Source organism: Gloeophyllum trabeum (assembly GCF_000344685.1).
Source record: "Gloeophyllum trabeum ATCC 11539 unplaced genomic scaffold GLOTRscaffold_00010, whole genome shotgun sequence".
NCBI classification, from domain to species: Eukaryota; Fungi; Basidiomycota; class Agaricomycetes; order Gloeophyllales; family Gloeophyllaceae; genus Gloeophyllum; species Gloeophyllum trabeum.
The window spans coordinates 1,426,252-1,445,671 of NW_006920419.1; the positions used below are offsets into that span (position 1 = coordinate 1,426,252).

Below are 19,420 nucleotides of genomic sequence, written 5' to 3' on the forward strand. Positions count from 1 at the left end.
CCCATGTCTCTCCGTGAGCTATTAGTAGAATGATTAGCATGGCCGGTCGAGGTAGATAATGTATGGCTCGGGCGACAGCCGGAAGATCAGGCCGGAAGATCAAGCAGGAATAGACCTAGGATCACAAAGCTCTATTAAGCACCGAGTACCGTTGCCAATGCGCCCGAGATGCGCGCTTTAGGCAAAGTAACGGAGAACTGTCAGAGAAACGATCAGCGTCCTGTGCCATACCGACTCAGGCCTGCGTGTGCCTTTCCTTGATGAATCCTGACACGGCGAAACGAAAAGACTCCTTTGTGAGAACAGGTTTACTGCGAGTGCTGACCCGACATTGAAAGAATCGAATGACGACTGTACAACTGCCCTTGGTCAGAGATAGCGGGTGGATGAAGGTATCATTTCACATCTTCCGCGCTACCAAGCAGGATTGAAGCTGCCTTTCTAGCTTCGTAGAGACATCTACGCTCAATCTGTACGACGTCCGGCTAGACGCTCTTACCAGGACCGAACCAGTCGACACGTCATGTCGGCGAGCTAGCAGTGGAAGTCGTAATGCAGCAGAATGGGCAGTACTTAGCCGTAATATATTGTCGCGCAAGAAGATAGCTCCTTTGTGCAATGACCAAGAAACAAGACAGCGACGGCGAGTACAGAATCACGAAGGAGAGCGATCTATTTATCTCCGGAAATTAGTAGTCGATCACCTGGACCTCGATTGCGTACCTGAAGCTAGACGGGAGGCATTAATCTAGCTCATCAGTTGCGTCAGGATATGGACAGACGCTTTAGCCCTGGACGTGTGCGTTAAACTCCTCTAAAAGCACATTCCAGGACGGAAGATGAAAGAAAACTGGCAAATCGGACCAGACCCTCTTCTTCGTTTGGTCGACGCGTTGTCGCAACGCAGCTTGGCAGTCGCTGCATAGTTGTCCTACATCGCGCAGCCACTCCCCTGTCGGCACAGACAGGTAGTCGTGCCAGGCCTCACTCCCGTCAAACAGAAGTCGAGGCAGGGAATTTCCAGTAAGCCAGGCAAGCCGTGCCTGCTTGCAAGACGTCCGAGAGTAGGAAGAACATTCCTCCGATATTGTCTCGTAAACCAGTCTTCGCCACCTACCCATAATCCTTTGACGACCAAAGGCACACCGGGTGATGTCGGCTGGATCCTCACTGATAGGAGACGGGAGGTCGGCGTTGTCGTTTATGTCGCAATGGATGTACAAGGCGCTCGGTAGGAGCGCGCGAAGATCGCACTCTCGTGCAATCTTGAATATATAGCTTCCAGTTTCACGGCGCGAATCTGTATGCTCTAGCTTCCATCCCTCCAGCTCCGTAGGCCAGATCGACGTTAGGTGCCTTACAGCACGACGCCTGAGGACGGGCACATCATACTTGATACTGAGTCTGACCACGGCAGACAGGAATGCTGGGTAGGAAACGTGTTCTGTTTCCCAGTCCCGCACGCCCTGTCTGCCGTCATCATGTGAAGGTTCAGGGACTTTCTTGAATGGGGAGCGCCATAAAGTTATAGCCTCATCGTAGTAACTAGAGACAAATATTCACTGCCTGTGGAGGAAGGATATTCAGGACTATCACTCACTTCGGGATACACAGCGCGTTCAGGAACATCTCCATGTCCGACGCGGAGTCCTGCACTTCGACGTACGGATGCCCATCGATCTTCTCCACCTGGTCCGACTGGGGCATCGCGAGCATATCTCTGAATATCGAGGACTGTCGCGATAGCAGGTCGCTGTAAACGCGAAAGACCTTGTCCTCCGCCTTGATGACAATCATAGACCAAAGGCGCTGGCTTGGCCTGTACTCATTCTGCGCCCCCGCATCACGTTCTTCGTCTTGTTTCTGTTCCATGGACATCGATGAAGAGTACGAGAGGGTGCGGGTGAGGGAGGTCTGTCGCGAGGCCAACCCAGTACAACTGTCAAAGTGGTGTCACTCCCAGGGCACGCGGAAGCAACGAGGTGTTGAACCTAGTACCACGGGATTCGGGAAGGATACCTAGTCGCCGATAATTATAGCTGTGTGGTAACAGAAGTGGTGAATTGACTGGCAAATCAAAGTATCATTCTTGCCCGAAAGGGCCGCCGTGGTAGTCAAATGGTAGTGACATGAGTCCTCTTCCTTTTATTCCGCCGCTATTATATTAACATCGACATTCAACTTTCATCCACACCGTCGGAACTGCTCACGGGCGTGCGACGGCTATGGCCCTACAATGCATCGATCATACATCTGGCGCCCGCTTCCTCATCGGATGGTCGTTCGTCTCCGCTGCCCAGTCAGATCCCCGACCCAAGCACGTTTGCTGTCTCTCGCCGCGCTTCCATTTCGGTCTTGATAGTGAATCATGGTCATCGCCCTCTTCATCAACGTCGCTACTGCGGACTCATCCGTCCCGTCCGCGTCATCGCATCGTCGAACTTGCCTTCGTCCGCGTCCGGCAGATCGTTCTCCGGTTCCTGCAGAAGAATATCCCAGGATGGAAGGTTGAAATGCGGGGGCAGCGCCGCCCACGTCGCGCGGCGCGCCTCCCCGACGAATGTCTCCATACTGCCACGGCAGCTCTGACAAAGCCCTGCGCGCCCTCGAGTCACAACCCGACCGGCTCCTGCAGGTGCAGGAAGTCGAGCCACTGATTGCTGCCATCGATCTGCAGAGGCTTGTAGTGGCGAAGCCAATCGAACTTTGCCAGCCCGCACTCTAAGCAGGGGGAACAGGAGCCCGTGAACCTCTCGTTGAGGCTATCTCGAGGCCTACCCAGCATCACAAGTCCATTATCTTCTGCCGGCCGGTGTAGCACCGGATCAGGTCGTCCGGGTAGTCGCTGATGGCAGGAGGCATATCGAGCTTGTCGTCAATGTCGCAGTGGAATTAGAGGGCGGACGGCTGGAATATGCAGAGGTCGTACTCGGGGGCGATTCTGAATATTCCTTTCCCGACAGCTTGCCCAAAATAGTGCTCGTGTCATAGTCATACTTCTCCAGCTTGTGCTCGCCTGAAAGCACCACACTTGAGGACAGGGACGTTGTATTCGATGCCAAGTCTGACGAGGGCGATACCAGAGCCTCAGTTAAATGGGCGGGCGCTCATTGTAACTTGCTCGTAGTCGCTACCACCGAGAATCAGGTCCAACCCAAACCAAATGTAGGATAAGCTGAGTTAGACGGCTTACGTCCAAAAGAATAATGCTTTGCGAAAGTACTGCATATCGCGTGCCGAATGATACACTTCCATGCATGTGCATCCGTCCATGAGGTCCTTGTTGTCCGACAAGGGGATATAGAATGACTAGGGGATAGAGAACATATCGTTGAAGCCGGAGGACCGCTGAGCCAGCAGACCGGAGTAGACACAGAAGAGCGTATTCTCTGCCTTCAGAGTCACCGTCCCATCGTTATACCAGAGGCTCTCCCGGCGCTTCGTAGTACTATTAGTATCCATGCGTCCAGAGGTACGGGTATCTAGAGAGATCTGGGGGGCGATCCTGCCCACTTAAGAACGAACCAGAGAAACGAGGCGTGGCAGAAAGATGAAGCAAGTACGACCAGTGACTCGTAATGTCAGGACCTGATGAGCGCCGAAGAGAGATAATTACAGGTGGCGTTTCGTGCTGGCCTAAAATGGGACACTCAGTATCGATAGATGGAACTCGGAATCTGCGCGAAGCCCGCACTCTTCACGCTTTTTCGCGGCTTGAATTCGTAGCTGTGTAATTGCTCCGTTGTGGCTTCCGTCCTTCCAGTCGCGTAGAGTAGACCGACGTTAGGTGCCTTGGTGCGCAGCGTATAAGAACAGGCACGTCAAACTTGAAACCCAGTCTGATCCTAGCAGACAGGGATGTTGCGTAGGAAAGCACGTTTTGTTTCCGGATCCCGCCGCCGCTGCCTGCTGCCATCATATTCCGGCGCCATGAAGCTGCATCCTCGTCGTAGTAACTGGGGGTGCCTTTGAAGGACACATCCTCATGATTTTAGCAATCACTGATGAGGACAGCAGGCTCAGGCACGTCGCTACCGAGCAGGGACGGGATAACAAAAGGCATGCCATGTAAAACCCATAAAGCGCGCGTGAGTGTGCGCGTCGTTGCGTCGAGAGCAGGTGCGGTGACCGTGACCTGAGTGACGCTCACGATCATACAAAATCCTAACCCCTTGCTCGCGCTTCTGCTGATGCATGAAGTTGAAGAGTATCCCGGTCCGCTTATCCTCCCCTTCATTCTGGCACTTTTTGCATTATCGCTGAAAGAAACTAGATGTCCTTGTTGCACAAAGAGATTTCTTCGGCACCACATGTCGTGGCCTCATTACTGGCATCTCCATTTGGAGATGAGAGGGGCCTTGTGACAGAAAGGTGGGATGGCTACAACAACGATAGTCTCTATTGCACAGATCTGCGAGCTGTCGCGGTAGAACAATGAGACTATTGAGCAATAACTAATACCTTTGACAGCCCCTTCCCGCTTTGGCCTTATGAAGGCTGTTCATTGAGAATTGTCAAAAATGTGGCCCGGGCAAGAGGATGGTCGATCAGTCATATCATGAAACAATCAATACCTTTGACAATTCAATGAAAATCTGAAGTCGATGCTCCTAAAACACTTTGAGGTACGCTGACAATCCATTGTCGGAGCGCTTGGCGAGGTGGAAATTTACCCAACGGCACTAGTACTGGAAGCGGGCATATCTCCTGGGCTCTATACGGAAGCAACCCCATTACGCGTCCCTCGCCCTCAACCCGCCATCAATATCGCTCGCTTAGCGTCACTTCCCGAATGAAGAAGAAAGGACAATGGCCTATGGCCCCCGCTGACCAACAACGCCACAAAATCAACCCATATCACGTGCACCGACGCGACCTGTTTAAATTCAGAATCTACCAGCCACAGCGACTTTGACTTCAACCACATCCCCATCCACTGAATCGCGCGCGACAGCCTTCCGCCTTGCCCACTCTTTTCAACCACAGGCCCCCAGCTTTCCCGACGTCCGTGCCACTTCATGCTCCAACCACTGTTCAGCAAGACCAACGGAGGCTACGTGCCTCCACCCAGTTCTCCCATCCCCAATAAATATCGCCCTACATCAGACAAGTGTAAGGAGAACGAGGTGAAGGGTCGTCATGCTTCGCGTGGTTCTGTAGACAACCCCGAAGCACCTGAGCCGTCCTTCGCTCCCCAGGGCGAGCGTCTCTTTTTCCAGAAAAAGCGTCCTTCCTCGACTACGAAAGAGTCGCCCTCAGAGAAGATAGAACCGGAGAGCGAACCACTTCCTCGTCTCTCACTCGCGAGGCACGTATTGCTGAAGTCCAGGCTGCTTGACTTCAACAAGAAGGTGGCAAGAGTTATGTTCAGGACCTGGATAGCCAGTGTCCTGGAAAAGAAGAGGATGGGATATAGAGTATGTGCCGTGCCACACTCATGCCACCGAGGCTTATACCTCTCGTCTTTTCAGGAGTGGCGCACATACCTACAGTGCCACAAAGCTTTGAGCGCCCGCGAAGACATAAACAAAGTAGGTCGTACACCACTAGAGTACATCGGTATCTACTAACTATCGGAAAGGACACACTCCCTCGCAGAAGCATCGAGAAGTTCCGTGCAATGGGCGTCGAGCCCGATGACTTCAACGACGAAGTCTGGATGCCTGGCGCATTCGAGCCTCCGACTCAGGTCATCAAACTCCCTTTCGAGGAGCGGAAGGAGCGGCTGGTCCGCAAGTTAGTGGCCGCATTCCTGGTCGGGGTCGAGAAGCGAGCGGAGGAGCGCGAACGCCTGGAAGAGCAGGCTCGTCTGCAGGAGGAAGAGGGAAGTCTCGAAGAGGAGGGTGAAACCTCTTCGGCCGGCGAGGAGGGCAACAAAGTCGTAGATGATGCTGAAGATGACGCAGCCGACGGCGACGGCGAGGTCCAGAATGCAGAGAAAGCGGTGGGTAACAACGAACCCATTCATGCCACGAAGGCCGTTGAAGATGCGGCAGACAAGCCCTGCCGCCCGGATGACTCTTCACATGTACCTTCGCCTGTCCGCAGCGACGAGGGCAGCGACGCTCGTCCCCCCGTCGCCACTACGGGAGCCTCCCTCCCATCATCACCATCGCCCGTCCGAAGTTCACCACTTTGCGAGATCGCCCATCCTTCGGTTGTGAAGCCAGCGGACGATGTCCCCGCACGTTCCGCCGAGGACATTGGCGTGTTGACCACGGAGGACGCGGAAGGCGCGGCCCAAGACCCTTCAGCGACGCCGAGCGCGACTTCGGAACGGGCGCCTTCCTCGACGCCCCCTCCAACGGCGTCAACCAGTCCACAGGTCAAGGCCAAACCTTCGGAGCAGGAGCAGCCGCTGCCAGCACAGAATACGCAGCATCAAGTCTATGACACAACATATACTGAGCAGGGAGCAGAGCCCCTGCAACCGATGGCAGTCCGAGGGCCACCGGCGGATTCCTTCGCCTGCCTCGCCGTCGGGATGGGGCGAGCCCCGCGCGACGACTTCGAGCGCGAGGTGTACACCGAAGGCCTCGCGCGCGCGTACGCGCAGATCCTCACCCGCGAGAACCTCGAGCACGACTTCGCCGAGCGGGGGATCGAGCTCCCGCACATCGAAGATGACGGCGCGCTCAAGCCGCGCTGGGACAACGTGTGGGCGCTCGAGCATGACGCCTACCAGGCGGTGTACGCGAACGCGTTCGCGGAGGTCCTCGCACAGGAGGCGCTCGAGGAGGAGGAGGAGGAGGCGGAGGACTCAGATGACGAGGAGAGGCCGGTGGACCGGATGGACCAGGACTGGAAGGTCCAGATTCGCCGGACGCGACGTGCGGTACTCGAAGACGTCGAGCTCGCCGATGGGTCAGCCATGGACATCTCGTTTCATGGGCCGATAGACTCTATGGAGTGCGAGGTGGCTGACGGTCCCACCGGTATGGCCGTTCCCATTCTAGCGGGCCTGGACGGCGTCGAGGACGAGCCCATGGACGTGGACTTACCCCTCCAATCCGACGACATCGACGCGTCGATGATGTCGCTAGCGCCTTTCGACTTTGGCACGCCTGCGGATCCCGTAGAGGACGTGCTGGGCGCGTTCGGCAACATCGATCTCGGGCCAGACGACGCCATCGAGGTTGATACGCACCTTGACTGGTGACTCTCGGCGATGCGAAGATCGTCGAGCGTGTAAGAAATGAGATGGACTTGCCTTGCTTACGCATTACTGCCCCTTGCTTGTTCTTCCATGTGGTATGTTTTTCTTTTGGTTGTATATGAGGTCGATGTGAATCGTTTGCTCTATCATGGTGTATATTTCAGCGTCCAGTATAATCTACCCCAAACGAATGGAACGTACTTACCTCATTTCGTCTTCCGAGGTCTTTGTTAGGCGGTGTGGACAACGACCGTAAGATTTCTTCGCTCCGTATGAGGTCAACTACCAGGGGACGGGGGGGGGGGTTATAATGAGAGATTAAATATGGAGCTGCGCGCCGCTTGACTGATGTCGGGCATCGATCATGAGAGAGTATCAGAAGCCCCCTGCGCATCCGTATTTTATAGAGGGAGATCGGAACCACGTGGTAAGGGCGTGCACACCCCGAGGGTAATCAGCCGCATGGCCCCATGAAGAAAACTGGAATATCGACAACGGGTCGATGCGCTTCGCATGGTCCTGAGCTGCGTCGTGCGGTTCGTCGTGTAACACGAATGAGAAAGTTTATGCCAGCTTTGAACGAACTGGACTGTTAGATAATATCGACACTTGCCAGGAAACGTTACTCCGTCTTGGATCTCACGTCAACACGGCATGCGTCATTCTAGAGGGGCACCTTTGGGATTTGAGGCGACGAACCGTGTGGCGTTGGCGCTTCTAAGACCTGGGTAGATGAGCGAGGCGAGATCGTGATGGATTTAGCCTCGAAGGGACGAACATTTATACATAGAACGCAAGAAAGGACAACAGCACTCGCCGTGCACCGCCGGATGTTCTGATGCAGCAGTATCAGCGGGGTGACACCGCACGCATCCACTCGGTGAAACGCATTGACGACCATCCAAGGAAGGTGGGAATTGAGGACAGAGGATTCGTACATCGATGCCGGATCAAGGGTGGAGAATTACGCGCGCCATTTCATGGATGTTTCTCAAGGTTGTATCCTGGTCGGGGCGGCACGACGTTTCTCCCTCAGAAAGAAGTAGCAGGATACGTCCGTGACGCCGTCGGTCTATCCTTCGCCGACCCAGGATTGCTCGTCTCATTCCGAGTTGAGAGCCACGACACTGCAGCCTCGCCGTGGTGACTGGGAGAGAAATATCAGCTGCTTCGAAGAAGACATGTATCAAGAGCACTCACTTCCGCAGGCACGGGGCGCCCTAGGAACAGTGCAGGGTCCTGTACTGTGAACATATATACGACGCCTGCCAGTCACGACTGTGGCATGGCGAGCATGCGTACAAACATCCAGGACGGTCGGTGTACTTGTAGGAGGCCGCAGTGCGCGCAGAATACGCCCTCCTCCGCCTTGATGCCCACTATGGACCGAAACTCCCGGTGGCCAGACCGCGTTCTCCGCCCAGAGCACCCTCCTATGGAGGGATTGACTTGGGCAGCGCGCGGGTCTCGGGAGGTGAAGCCAGTCCGCACCATCCTACAGCTGTAGAGCGGCATACCATGAGGGATGCGCAAGAGCACAGGACACTGAACCTAAGTTGCGCCGCACAGGGTCCAGTGAGGAACTTTGACTATCCAGCTCCCTCTGGAGAGCCCCCAAGGGGGGCGGGGGTTGACGAAGCGGGGCGCGCTCATCCCAAACATCCCCGCGTCTCTCTCGGCAGGGCGTGCGAGATGCACGCCGCAGTCCAGCCACCGCTCGATGCATGGCGCGCGCACGTCGCTATTGAGCAGCGCCTCCTCGCCTTGCTCTGGGGAGACAACACACACTAACACGCGTTCCCACTCGCCGTGCCACGTCCTGGCGCCAGAAGTCCAAGATCTTCTAGCGACCGGTCGCAGTGGAAGACGAGGGCGCGCGCCGGCAGGCATCGCGGCATTCGCGCGCTATCCTGGATATATCTTTGCCTACGATGTAGCGTAGATCGCTATCGGAGCGGTCGTGAGCCCCCAGCTCGGCCCTCGTTGGTGAGATGGACGGGGATGCCGTGCTCGATGCTGGCGGACGGGAAGTGTGCGTCCGCCCCGCTGGGAGTTGTCGGGGCTCCGCAGAGAAGGAGGTCTAAGGCTGTGTAATCGTCAGGGAGGTACATGTACGTAGGCCGCGTACGCAGGGGTTTGGTGGGTATTCCACCACCGGCGGCATCGTGAACCTGGACGGAGGCGCACCCGTCGACCATGTCGCTGCTATCGCACTGGGGGATAGGAAACACATCTTCGACCAAAACCAGAGCAGACGCGGGTGAGGGTATCCTCTGCCTTTAGGAACACCGTGCCATCGTTGTACCAGAGGCTCTGGCAGCACTTTCATTCAACGGCTGTGCGCATCTGTATCCATTGGCCGAGAGGTGATGGCGATGGCTGGGTATTACACCGCTGTAGTCAGAGTTCGGCTACCCTCGGAAACCTGGGGTAGTTGGTCGAGCCTCGCTAGCGCTGTGTGTCCGTGGGTCGCTGTAAGGATAAGGATACCGTGGACGAAAGATGCCGTGCTCCTCCGCGCCGACAACGCCCTCGTCGCATCGCCATCCAAGAACCGACGGTTTACTGATTTGCGCCGAGAGCGCCTAGCGCGTCGCGCGGACTATCCCACAGCTCGGAAGCGGTGCACTCTGCGAAGACACGATCTATACGTGCGGCACGCAGCCCGCGCAAACAAAAGCCGTCCCGAAAGTCGTCGACCAGCATGAGGAAAAGACTTGCCACGCCGGAGGAAGCCGACCGCATTTCTCTGGAGAGACGTGCCAGCATTCGAACCCATGGCACTCCCCGGGTCGGCGCTGAGAGCAGGAGGCAGATCGGGCGAAAGCCCGAGTCATAGAGACGATGTCGGAATAGCTGTAGGTCTTCCGCCCGTCGTCGTGGCTGCGATGTACGGATGCTTCACCAGGGGCATGTCGTACCTGATAGCGAGCCTCCGCGTCAAGCTACGAGCAAGTTACAGCCAGGTCAGACGTATACGACGAATACCCTGGTCGTGACTTGCTCTAGTGGCTGCCGCCCAGAACCAGATCCACGTCACACTAAACCTGAGAGAAACGAAGGGTGTCGCTCACGTTGGGACGAGGAATGCCTGACTTTGGGAGTATAAGGGAAGAGCGAGGGATGGAGGGCGCTGAAAGTAGTACAGTGAATGAACATCGAACGTCGAACCGCTGGGCTGAGCCACGAACAAAACTCTCCTTCGTCCTCATCGCATTCGTGTTGGTGTTCATCGAAACTCCCGCAGGACACCTCCAACCCCTTCACGTACAGAAACCCACATTCAAATGGCCAGCACTCACTTACGACAAACGTCCTGCTCCCGGCCGTCGCGTCGCATGACCATCTACCAACCGCCCCGGACCTCTAGTCATGTCAATGGTTACGCGCCAAGACGCTGAACGTCTCAGTTTGCCGATCCCGCCTGTCGACCGTCCCTCCATACGTCTGCCTTGCTTTTACACCCTCCACCTCGAAATGAAAGCGCGAAAGCCGAGCTGGCTGGCCATACATCCTGAATTCGAAGTTTGTACGAAACACAGAGAGGGCAACAGACTCTGGAGAACGCTTCGGCTTTCGACCACCGCAGCCAGGGCAGTCCTCTGCAAAGTCCGCATCGTGAGTGAACTTGAACTTGAGCTGCGGGCCGGGCGCTGGTGATGTCGTTACGACCAGCCCAGACTCCCAACTGACGGCACAGGGCTTGCATCCCTTGATGCTCACCGTGCTCGCGAGCGGGCTTGCCTGCCCGTCCCCCACGATGAGCCCGCTATAAAACACGCCCTCCGCGTCCGGTTCCCCTACTTCTCACCATTCTCCGCACGACCATGTCCCCCGCCCGCTCACTCGCCGCCCTCGCCGTCCTCGGCGCGCTCGCACACACCGCGTACGCCGGCGTGTGCTTCACCGCCGGCGGCGTCGGGATCAACACGCTCAACTTCACCGTCTCCGCGGTCAACACGACGCTGCCCAACTCGAGCACGGCCGGCGCGCCGCTCGGCTGGGGCCTCGCGCTCGGGAGCGCGTCCGCGCGCGGGTCGTGGTGGCTGATCGTACGTCCCTTCCCTCCCTCTCCCCTCCTCCCGTCACCGTCCGCTGCCCCATGACCGCTGACGCTCGCGCATGGAGGACCCCGCGTACGACCCGATCTACTACGCCGCGCACAACACCCTCTCGCTCACCGACGGCGTCCTCACCGAGGCGTACCCCGCCGTGTTCAAGTCCGCGCCCGTCTCCCCCGGCAGCGCGCTCATGACCGCGAACGCGGACCAGCTCGCCGGCGCCGCGCCCGAGGACTCGTACTGCGTCGTCGTGCGTCTCTCTCCCCTCTCTGATCGAGCGCGCTATTAATGCGGTGTGATGGCAATGCAGGCGCCGGCGGTGTGGGGCGCGCGCCCGAAGCTCGCGGTCAAGGGCCGGACGGACAAGTTCGCGATCTGCCACTACGAGGCGGGGACGCCCTTCGCGCAGGCGGTTGTCGGTGCGTGTTTCGCCCCTGCCTTTCTGCCCCTTCCCCGTCTGATCTGACTCGGACTTGCGCGCGGACAGTGTACGACGGTGACAGCGTCCCGGGCTCGGACGCGGGCGCGCCGGACTGCTACAAGGTCGACCTCTACGTCGACGTCGACGTCGCGCACTGATCTTCGTCCCCGCGCCATGGGCATGGATGGAGGGTTGGAGAGATGATGGGTTGGAGAACTTGAAGCTTGAATGCGTGAAGGGAGTTGATGGACTCTGCATCGCACACGGACATTGTTTGCTCGCTCCCATATCCACCCTCCCTCTAGCTAACAGTAATACTCCAACCACCGTGGCCATCGAAATGCAATAACCCCAATTCCTGAGCCACGTCCCACCTTTAAGTTTCCCGCCAACCCTCGATGACGCGCCACCACACGCAACATTTCGCCGACGCTGACTCATCCGCGCTGAGGCAGCGCGCGCTCCCCTCGGGACCCAACTGTGCGCGCGTCACCTCCGAAATTCGAATGCTCCTTAGCCTGTCAAGTTTAAATAGATCAACGCCTGCCATGGCCAATAAATTACTGGTGCGATAGGGCGCATTATTGAGTGGGCGTCGGCGTCCGAGATCTCGTCATGGCCCCCAGTCGTCTGTAAACTCAGTGCAACTTGAAGCCCGGGGCCCTCAAGGCTCATGTAATCGCAATCATGGAACGCGCGAGCTCGGTTCGGGCGCGAGAGGTGCCCCCCCCCTCCCCCTTCCCCTTCCCCTATGCGTTGCTCGCCCCATTGCAATTTGCAACTGTGCGCTGGGGTTCTGGGGTTCTTTTTGGTATCCCAGCCGTCACGGTGGCAACGTGCAGCTCTTGTCTCGTCTGCGGTACCTACCCCGAACCATCGGGCTCCTCGAACCCGGCGGTGGTACTACTTAGTAGCCACGGCTCGGAGGTACGTCGGCAGTACACGCAGGCTTAGGATGGGGATGGGGGCAATGGATTGGCTGACCGTTGCCTGCCATCCGATAAGTTATTAGTATCCGGCCTGCGCATCGACGAACGACTCGACTCGCTGTGAGTGCATGTATAATCCAGGCGCGCTGTAGTTGCTAAGATGCGGACGCGAGGAACACGGCTCTCTTTCTTTGCATTTTAGTCGCACCCCACGCGCACGCACTTGGACTGGTTCTCCATCCGAGTCCAGGGGTTCACGTCCGTCCTCCGAGTACTGACGACGTGCCCCGGCGCTGCGCGGGCTGGGTGCTATCCACGAGTTATGCGCGTTAAAATGCAGGATGCTAAATTTGCTGACACCTGCTCGATAAAGTGGCTACCGAGTTGCTGCTCGGCTGCGGGTCGAAAGGGATGTGATGAGCGAGCGAGCGAGCGCCATGCCTGACCCCGCGTTCAGTGTATATACGCAGGTCGGCGTCAACGGTTTCATACAATTCGTAAGTATCTTGTATCCTATGGTATACCAGCAACAACAGTCCCGCACGAACGTGCCATATCTAGAGTACAAATGTCGATGGAAATGCGGATGAAAATGAAAGAGCGGCGACTTGTAAAGTCAACGAGCGGCATACATAACCTGGGAGGCGGGATACATCACCCGTCCGACAGAACGATAAGATACATTAGGGAGTACAGTAATTTTACCACATCATCATACAACAGGGCCGGGTTACGAGGCGAGGTACGCCTGGGCGAAGGACGGCATATTATCGTTCGGGTGGTACGACGGCGGCTGGCCATGGTACGCCCCCGCGTCGCCGTACAGGGAGATGGGCGACTGCTCGTAGCCCGCGGGCGGCGGCCCGCAGTACATCTCCATCTCGCCCGGCGCGCCGTACTCCGCCGGTGGGTAATAAACGGCGTGCTGCTGCTCCAGAGCGGCCCTGTCACCAAATAAAAGCCATGTCAGTTCGCCTGCGAGCACACAGGGAGCGCGCGAGCGCGAGGGCTTACAGAGTATATGGATGCACGGGCGACGTCAGGAGCGGCGAGTCCACGCCCGGCGGCGGCTGAGGATACGGCTCCATCGCCGGCGAGATCGACATCGACATCTGCATCGTGGGCTCGGCGTAGTACTCCTGCTGCGCCGTGGGCGGCGGCGGCAGGAAGGGCATCGACGCCGCGTGTCGCACCGGCCGCGGCGCGTAGATCGACTGTTGAGCGGCGGACGAGGGGAAGTGGTACTCCACCGTCGGCTGCTCGGTGTACTGCTGGGGCTCCTCCGGATAGAGGGGCGGCACGCCGTACTCCGCCGGGCGCGAGAACGCGCCTGTGCTGAGGCACGGCGCGTCCTGGTAGCCGTACCCCGCCCACTGCTCCTGCTCCTGCTCCTGTCCCGCGGGGGCAGGATGGTCGGGGACGACCACGGGGCCGCACGCGTCCGCGGACGGCTCGCGCTTCACGCCCCGGGACGGATCATGCGGCTGGGCGATGTCGGGCTCGCTGTTCCGCCGGGACTGCGCGCGCGACTCGGCGTCGGAGAGGTCGGGCGTCGAGTACGCGGTGCAGACGGTCTCGCGCCGCTTGCGCCGGTTGAGGCTCGCGCCGCGGACGCGCTTGGCCGGGTCGGTCACGTACGTGCAGGTGTGCCCCCTGGCGAGACACCGCGCGCAGGACGGCCGGTCGCCGCTGCACTGCAGAGAAATCAGCGCTCGTCCCTGGCTACGCGTCGTCGGCGCGGACGTACCTTTGCTTTCCGCTCTCTGCATTTCTCGCACGCTTGCGTGGTCCGCTGGTTTTTCAGGGGGGTCGGAGAGCGCAGGAATATACAAGCGCCCTCCGGCCCAGGCAGTGTTCCCGCATCGTATTGGTGGTACTCGGACCCCCATGGCACGTTATATGGGATGAGGTTCCACGAGTCTTCGTTCTCCGACGGGGTGGGAGGCGCAGAGTCCAGGGTACTGCCAGTGGAAGCGGTGGAAAGTGGAGAATGCGCGACGGCGCCGTAGGGAGAGGGGGAGGGGTGGAGGTCGCTGGGCGTCACGGGGGAGCTATCTGATAGCTGCTGGACTAGATGGCGCTGCTGGACCGAGCGCGGATGTTCGACCCCATCCCCGCGGTTAAAACAGAGATTTAAGCCGGCAGCCGCTGGTCTCTGCAGACGACCGGGCAGGGGGCAGTCAGCGGTTTCTGGTGGGGTCTGCGTAGGACATTAGCACGCGAACCATCTACGAAACATACAACTCACGCACCGAGGGTAGAGCAGGCATAACGAAAGCGGTGGAAACTGGTGTTGCGCTGCCCGGAGGGATATGGGGATTTTTAAGGAATACAAGTAGATCTGGAGGCGTAGGATAAGCGACGGGGCTGGCGCGATTCTGAAGGCCATATATGGAGCCAACTGCTACTGGGTCTGGGCAGCGTACCGAGAGAAGTGGCTGCTTGCTTAATTTTGGATATCTCAGATCTCGATCTCGACTCTCCAGATCCAGATCTCGCCGGCAGAATTTGCTGGACGACGCCCGGCCAAATAACGCCAAACGAAGAACCGACTTTGGCAGAGCGACTAAATCGCAGCTAAAGTCGGCTCGCAGATTGACGCCGCGCGCGTGATCTCGAGGGAAGGCTGCACCTCTCGCGAACGTTAACGCAATCAGAATCAGCTCGGCTTTACGCCGGGAAGTCCGTGCTTCCCTTCCTTGCCGCTCGACATGGAATGTTCAGCAGCGTCCCATGCTGCTCTGGCGCCAACACGCCCCCCCCTCCCATGAGCCGGGGTGTAACGACCGATCAGCGACTAATCAGCCTGTCAGCTATAATACCACAACTGCCAACTGAACGAGCTGGACACACTCGTATGGCGGTATCAAGGCACTCTGCGGCACCGCATTCCGTCATGGGCTGCTTGCCATTCGGTGCCGACGTACCTGAGATTGCGCCAGGGGCGGGCTGAGCACAGCGGAGGCTCCTGTGCTCCCGGTCCGCGGCGGTCGCGCGTGGCGGCGTACCTGATCCCAGTACCAGCTCTGAACAGGGCTCTATATCGCCCATTCGGCGGCTCATCAGGCAGGTTAATGGCCCCGGGATGGCATAGCCCGAGATGTTTCGCGCTTCCTTCCCGGAAATGCAGCCCCATCTCGGTTTCACGCTCGAGAGTAAATCGCATCGGTCCCGGGGCTGCAGATTGAGAGGGCCCTTCAGTGACAAGACACACCGGCTACTCAACGGCGAGGCTAAAAGAAAATCGAGCGCGCAGGTGTCAGGATAGCCTCATGTGACGCGCGAGACGTACCTTATATTGCGTGAAATGGGGTCTGTGGGATTGCACCTTGTCAGTGTAGGAGGCAGCGCTTCCCCCTCACTCCAATCACCACTACAAAATCGTGAAACCTTCGCAGCCGAGCCACAGAGCGCCGTTGCATTTCTCTCGAGTCATGGAGAGACCGAATTTTCCGGAAGAGATAAACTGATAGAGATAAGATCACCGACGACAGGCCGGGGCCACATTCAATAGGAGGTCGTCCGTCCGAGTCGTACCAGCCCTAGACCAACTTCTAGCTGGACGTCGGCAAGAAATTAGCGCTCCGTCAAGCTTCTGCCCAGGCCCTCCAGCTGTACCTCCACAGCATTACAAGTGCACCTGACCACCATCCCTGCCGACGCTGGGGCGCACATACAATGCGACGCCCCAGCGCTGTCCTATTTGCTTGGCACCGCGCCCCCTCCCCCCTCCCCCCTCACTCACGGAGATCGCGGAAGTCAGGAGCTTCGCGGGTTAATCTATCACGACAATGGAATCACCACACGGAGGGAATACGCCTTGTGCGCTATGACGTTGGACGCCTGGTACACTACCCCAAGAGGCATAAAAAGCCACGGATGAAAAAGAAATCAGGGCGATCGGGCAGAGGCATGGATGCCACCGGCACTTTCCACTTGCCACAGCATCGCTCCAAGGTCAAGGTCAAGACCACGAAATCGCAAACCCCTACCACTTGCAGACTACAGGATGGCGATAGAGGGGACGGCCAAACCGCAGGACGACGGGATAGGAAATAGCATATACTGACGGGGCGGCGGCTGGCGAGGCCCTTTGTCGGCGTAACGAACAGAACTCACGGCCCTTACACTTTCGTGGTGAACACTGGTATAATGAAACTTGGTATCTCTGAAGAATACACACCATATGCAGAAAACCTGGGGGCTCAAGACAATGAAACGATACAAAGACCAGCACAAGTGACCGACTGATGGTTCATGCGCTTGGATCATGTAAGACGGCAAGGAGATACCGTTCATCTATGGGAGCGTCGGAAATTGGAGATAGGGCTCGCGTCGCCGCACTGGTAGAAGCGGCAGGACTTACCAGGTGAAATCATAATCTCGTGCCGTTTCGTGCGTATCCGCATGAACCTGACTTCGTCCTGCGAATCGCACGTAAGCATGATCCCGCCGCCCGACCTGTCCACACGGCGCGCGAAGCAAGAGAGAGAGACGCACCGCGTCCTTGGGGTCAGCCGCGACCTCGACGAGCCCCTGCTGCACGCTCTCCACGATCCTCGCGACGGCGTGCGCGTATTTCCGTCCCTGTTCCCCCTCAAACACCACCCCCGCGTGCCGAATGATGCTTACGGGGTGTCCGCGCGAAAGCAGCATGTACCCAAGCACCGACCGATGCGACGAGAGCAGCGTCAGCGTCTGCTCGAGCTCCGGCGGGGGCTGTATGCTCGCTGGCGCCGCCGAGTTCGCAGGGCTGGCCGTTGCTAATGGCGGGTACGCCGATGTTGCTGAGGTCTGTCGGAGGTGGGGAAGTTAGAAGTCGCTGCCTGCGAGTGCATGATGCGAAGGAGATACTGACCATGGTGTGGCTGTCTGAATCTGCAGTTTCACGTCGAGTTTGTTTGTGGTTATTGTCGTCACCGGGTGCAAATAGATGCAAATAACGAGCTCCTAATGCCGGTGGCGTTCCAGGTTAGAGCGTAAGGCCATCTTAGCATAGGCAACCTTTATTCACTACGGAAAGTCAAGGCTACGGCGATATAACAGTAGTGAAAGTATCCACATTCACATATCGCTCGTCCAGACTGGCCGATGCCCAGGATTCCGGGGATGCGTCATGACGTGCGATGGCGATCACCCGCTGCAGTTTCAAAGCCTCTCTGCAATTTATCACGCCAGGCGACGATTCAGGTGCCCAAGGGCGTCCGAATGGAGCGGACAGCTGCATGAGCCTCTAGATACCTGGGCTCTCAAGGATATCCGTTGCCTGGGACGGTACGCGGTAGCATTGGAGCGAGCACTCCATGGCGCTTCTAAAAGGCTGACCCATACATAGCCGACATCAATGTTTCGTACACTCGGAAGCACTCGCAAAGCGGGAGATTGAATTTTAGCCTCGAGCTGGCGATAGGGTCTGGCCTCGCCTCCACTGTACCGGTATGTGTGACTTCTGATTCCGGCGTTGTTATTCCTTCCAATCTGACCCCCATGAGCGGGGCAGCCAATCGAAAAGACGCTCCCGCTCCGTAATTGGTCGCCACAAACACACCCATCATGAATCCCCGCCACTACGGCGATTGGGGGAGGACATCTTTGCGACGTTGCAGATTCCATCCCTTCCTGACGTCCACATGCACCGGGCACCCCGCTGCCAGATAGCCTAGCTTCCCCACGACGAAGCGTGATCCCCGCGACTTGTTCTTGTCGTCCATACTATCATTGGGGGGGTTCTGTAAAAGTTAGATTTTTTACAGAACTCCGAAATCTCGAGAAGTATGCTACAGGGAGCTTAGCGGGTTGGTACGTATATGCATTGTATACCATACAGATGGTCTGTGAAGTCAGAATTGCCTCAAGTTGGCCCCTTGTCGTATGGGAGGTTGAACACCATCCAAAGTGCCCACTGTAACAGGTCTGATGGCCACTTGATGGGTAGATCTGCCAGCCTACACGGCCCCGGCATATATCGGCTTGCCTAGAGGAGGTGTTTCTTGTATGTGTAAACCTCCTGCGCCCACCCGATAATAGCTGCAGGCTTGTGAAGTGCTCGTATGGTAGATTTTACAGAACTCCAAGGGCCCACGGGCGTGACAGATGCGTGACAGACGCGCGCGGATCGGATAGTGTTACCCGCGCGTGACGTTTTTACATTACTCCCCGCAAGTGCCGTCTGTGTGCGGCATCTCTCTGTATTACTCTGTACATAGTGAATCGAGATCATTCTTTTTGCAGATGGTACTTATGAAGGTATACTATGATGCCTGAGTGAAATAACAGGGAATGATGAAGAAGGTAGCCCTTGGCCGGTCATATTGTCAAGTTTTTACAGAACCCCCCCAATGATAGTAACTCGGTGTAAGTATGTACAGTAGTACGCGTCCATCTCGCCGCTGCCAACGCTATCGAGCCATCCCACAGGACCCGAGTTCCCGGAATGTTCTCGGAACGCGTTCTGATCGGCTCCGTCAGTCAGTGGCTACCAAACTGTACACCGGCGCCATCTGCATGGAAGGGGAGCGATGACGTTTCTCGCTCTGTGTATACACCAATGCCAACAGCCACGTCCCCCCCCACCCCCACCTGCACTGATATTCGAGCGCGTGAAGGGCGAAGGGAGGGCGTTCCCGTTCCTCCTATCGCAGACTACTACATTCCAAGTATTATTTGATCTCCCAATTGCGACGCATCAGATCGCCCAGGCCAGCCACTGAGCCAGCGAGGGTCACGCGCGACAGGAACTTGCCCGCCATTGGCCGGCAGCCCCGGTCGCTGCGCTCCATATCCAATTACCCCCCCCTCCCCCAATGCCATATCGCAGTGCGCAGGTCTCACTAATCCTACATGCCGCCAACTA

The 19,420-nt window shown here is 57.6% G+C and overlaps 7 protein-coding genes across 7 annotated transcripts; 2 read left to right on the top strand and 5 right to left on the bottom strand.

The window, feature by feature from the left end:
- Positions 1 to 785: 785 nt before the first annotated feature.
- Positions 786 to 1,878, bottom strand: GLOTRDRAFT_131142 (uncharacterized protein; the record flags this gene model as incomplete). Its single annotated transcript, XM_007869901.1, has 2 exons — positions 786 to 1,545; positions 1,601 to 1,878. 2 exons carry the CDS (start codon positions 1,876 to 1,878, stop codon positions 786 to 788), a joined length of 1,038 nt encoding a protein of 345 aa, XP_007868092.1.
- Positions 1,879 to 2,245: 367 nt separating this feature from the next.
- Positions 2,246 to 2,570, bottom strand: GLOTRDRAFT_131143 (uncharacterized protein; the record flags this gene model as incomplete). The annotated part of the gene is made up of 2 exons (XM_007869902.1): positions 2,246 to 2,396; positions 2,443 to 2,570. 2 exons carry the CDS (start codon positions 2,568 to 2,570, stop codon positions 2,246 to 2,248), a joined length of 279 nt encoding a protein of 92 aa, XP_007868093.1.
- A 2,448-nt stretch (positions 2,571 to 5,018) lies between these two features.
- GLOTRDRAFT_131144 (uncharacterized protein) lies at positions 5,019 to 7,159 on the top strand (the record flags this gene model as incomplete). Its single annotated transcript, XM_007869903.1, has 3 exons — positions 5,019 to 5,417; positions 5,472 to 5,531; positions 5,582 to 7,159. 3 exons carry the CDS (start codon positions 5,019 to 5,021, stop codon positions 7,157 to 7,159), a joined length of 2,037 nt encoding a protein of 678 aa, XP_007868094.1.
- Positions 7,160 to 8,188: 1,029 nt separating this feature from the next.
- GLOTRDRAFT_131145 (uncharacterized protein) lies at positions 8,189 to 9,046 on the bottom strand (the record flags this gene model as incomplete). The annotated part of the gene is made up of 4 exons (XM_007869904.1): positions 8,189 to 8,303; positions 8,357 to 8,376; positions 8,459 to 8,651; positions 8,724 to 9,046. 4 exons carry the CDS (start codon positions 9,044 to 9,046, stop codon positions 8,189 to 8,191), a joined length of 651 nt encoding a protein of 216 aa, XP_007868095.1.
- Positions 9,047 to 10,983: 1,937 nt separating this feature from the next.
- On the top strand, positions 10,984 to 11,796 carry GLOTRDRAFT_94958 (uncharacterized protein; the record flags this gene model as incomplete). The annotated part of the gene is made up of 4 exons (XM_007869905.1): positions 10,984 to 11,208; positions 11,285 to 11,467; positions 11,528 to 11,636; positions 11,705 to 11,796. The coding sequence occupies 4 exons, from the start codon at positions 10,984 to 10,986 to the stop codon at positions 11,794 to 11,796; spliced, it is 609 nt and encodes a 202-aa protein (XP_007868096.1).
- A 1,233-nt stretch (positions 11,797 to 13,029) lies between these two features.
- Positions 13,030 to 13,699, bottom strand: GLOTRDRAFT_111785 (uncharacterized protein). The gene is made up of 2 exons (XM_007869906.1): positions 13,582 to 13,699; positions 13,030 to 13,511 (listed from the first exon to the last, which is right to left on the bottom strand). The coding sequence occupies exons 1-2, from the start codon at positions 13,683 to 13,685 to the stop codon at positions 13,298 to 13,300; spliced, it is 318 nt and encodes a 105-aa protein (XP_007868097.1). The 5' UTR covers positions 13,686 to 13,699; the 3' UTR covers positions 13,030 to 13,297.
- A 3,123-nt stretch (positions 13,700 to 16,822) lies between these two features.
- Positions 16,823 to 17,283, bottom strand: GLOTRDRAFT_45417 (uncharacterized protein; the record flags this gene model as incomplete). Its single annotated transcript, XM_007869551.1, has 3 exons — positions 16,823 to 16,866; positions 16,934 to 16,991; positions 17,092 to 17,283. Coding segments are annotated over 3 exons (294 nt in total), but the record flags the coding sequence as incomplete, so codon positions are not given.
- Between the last annotated feature and the right edge of the window lie 2,137 nt (positions 17,284 to 19,420).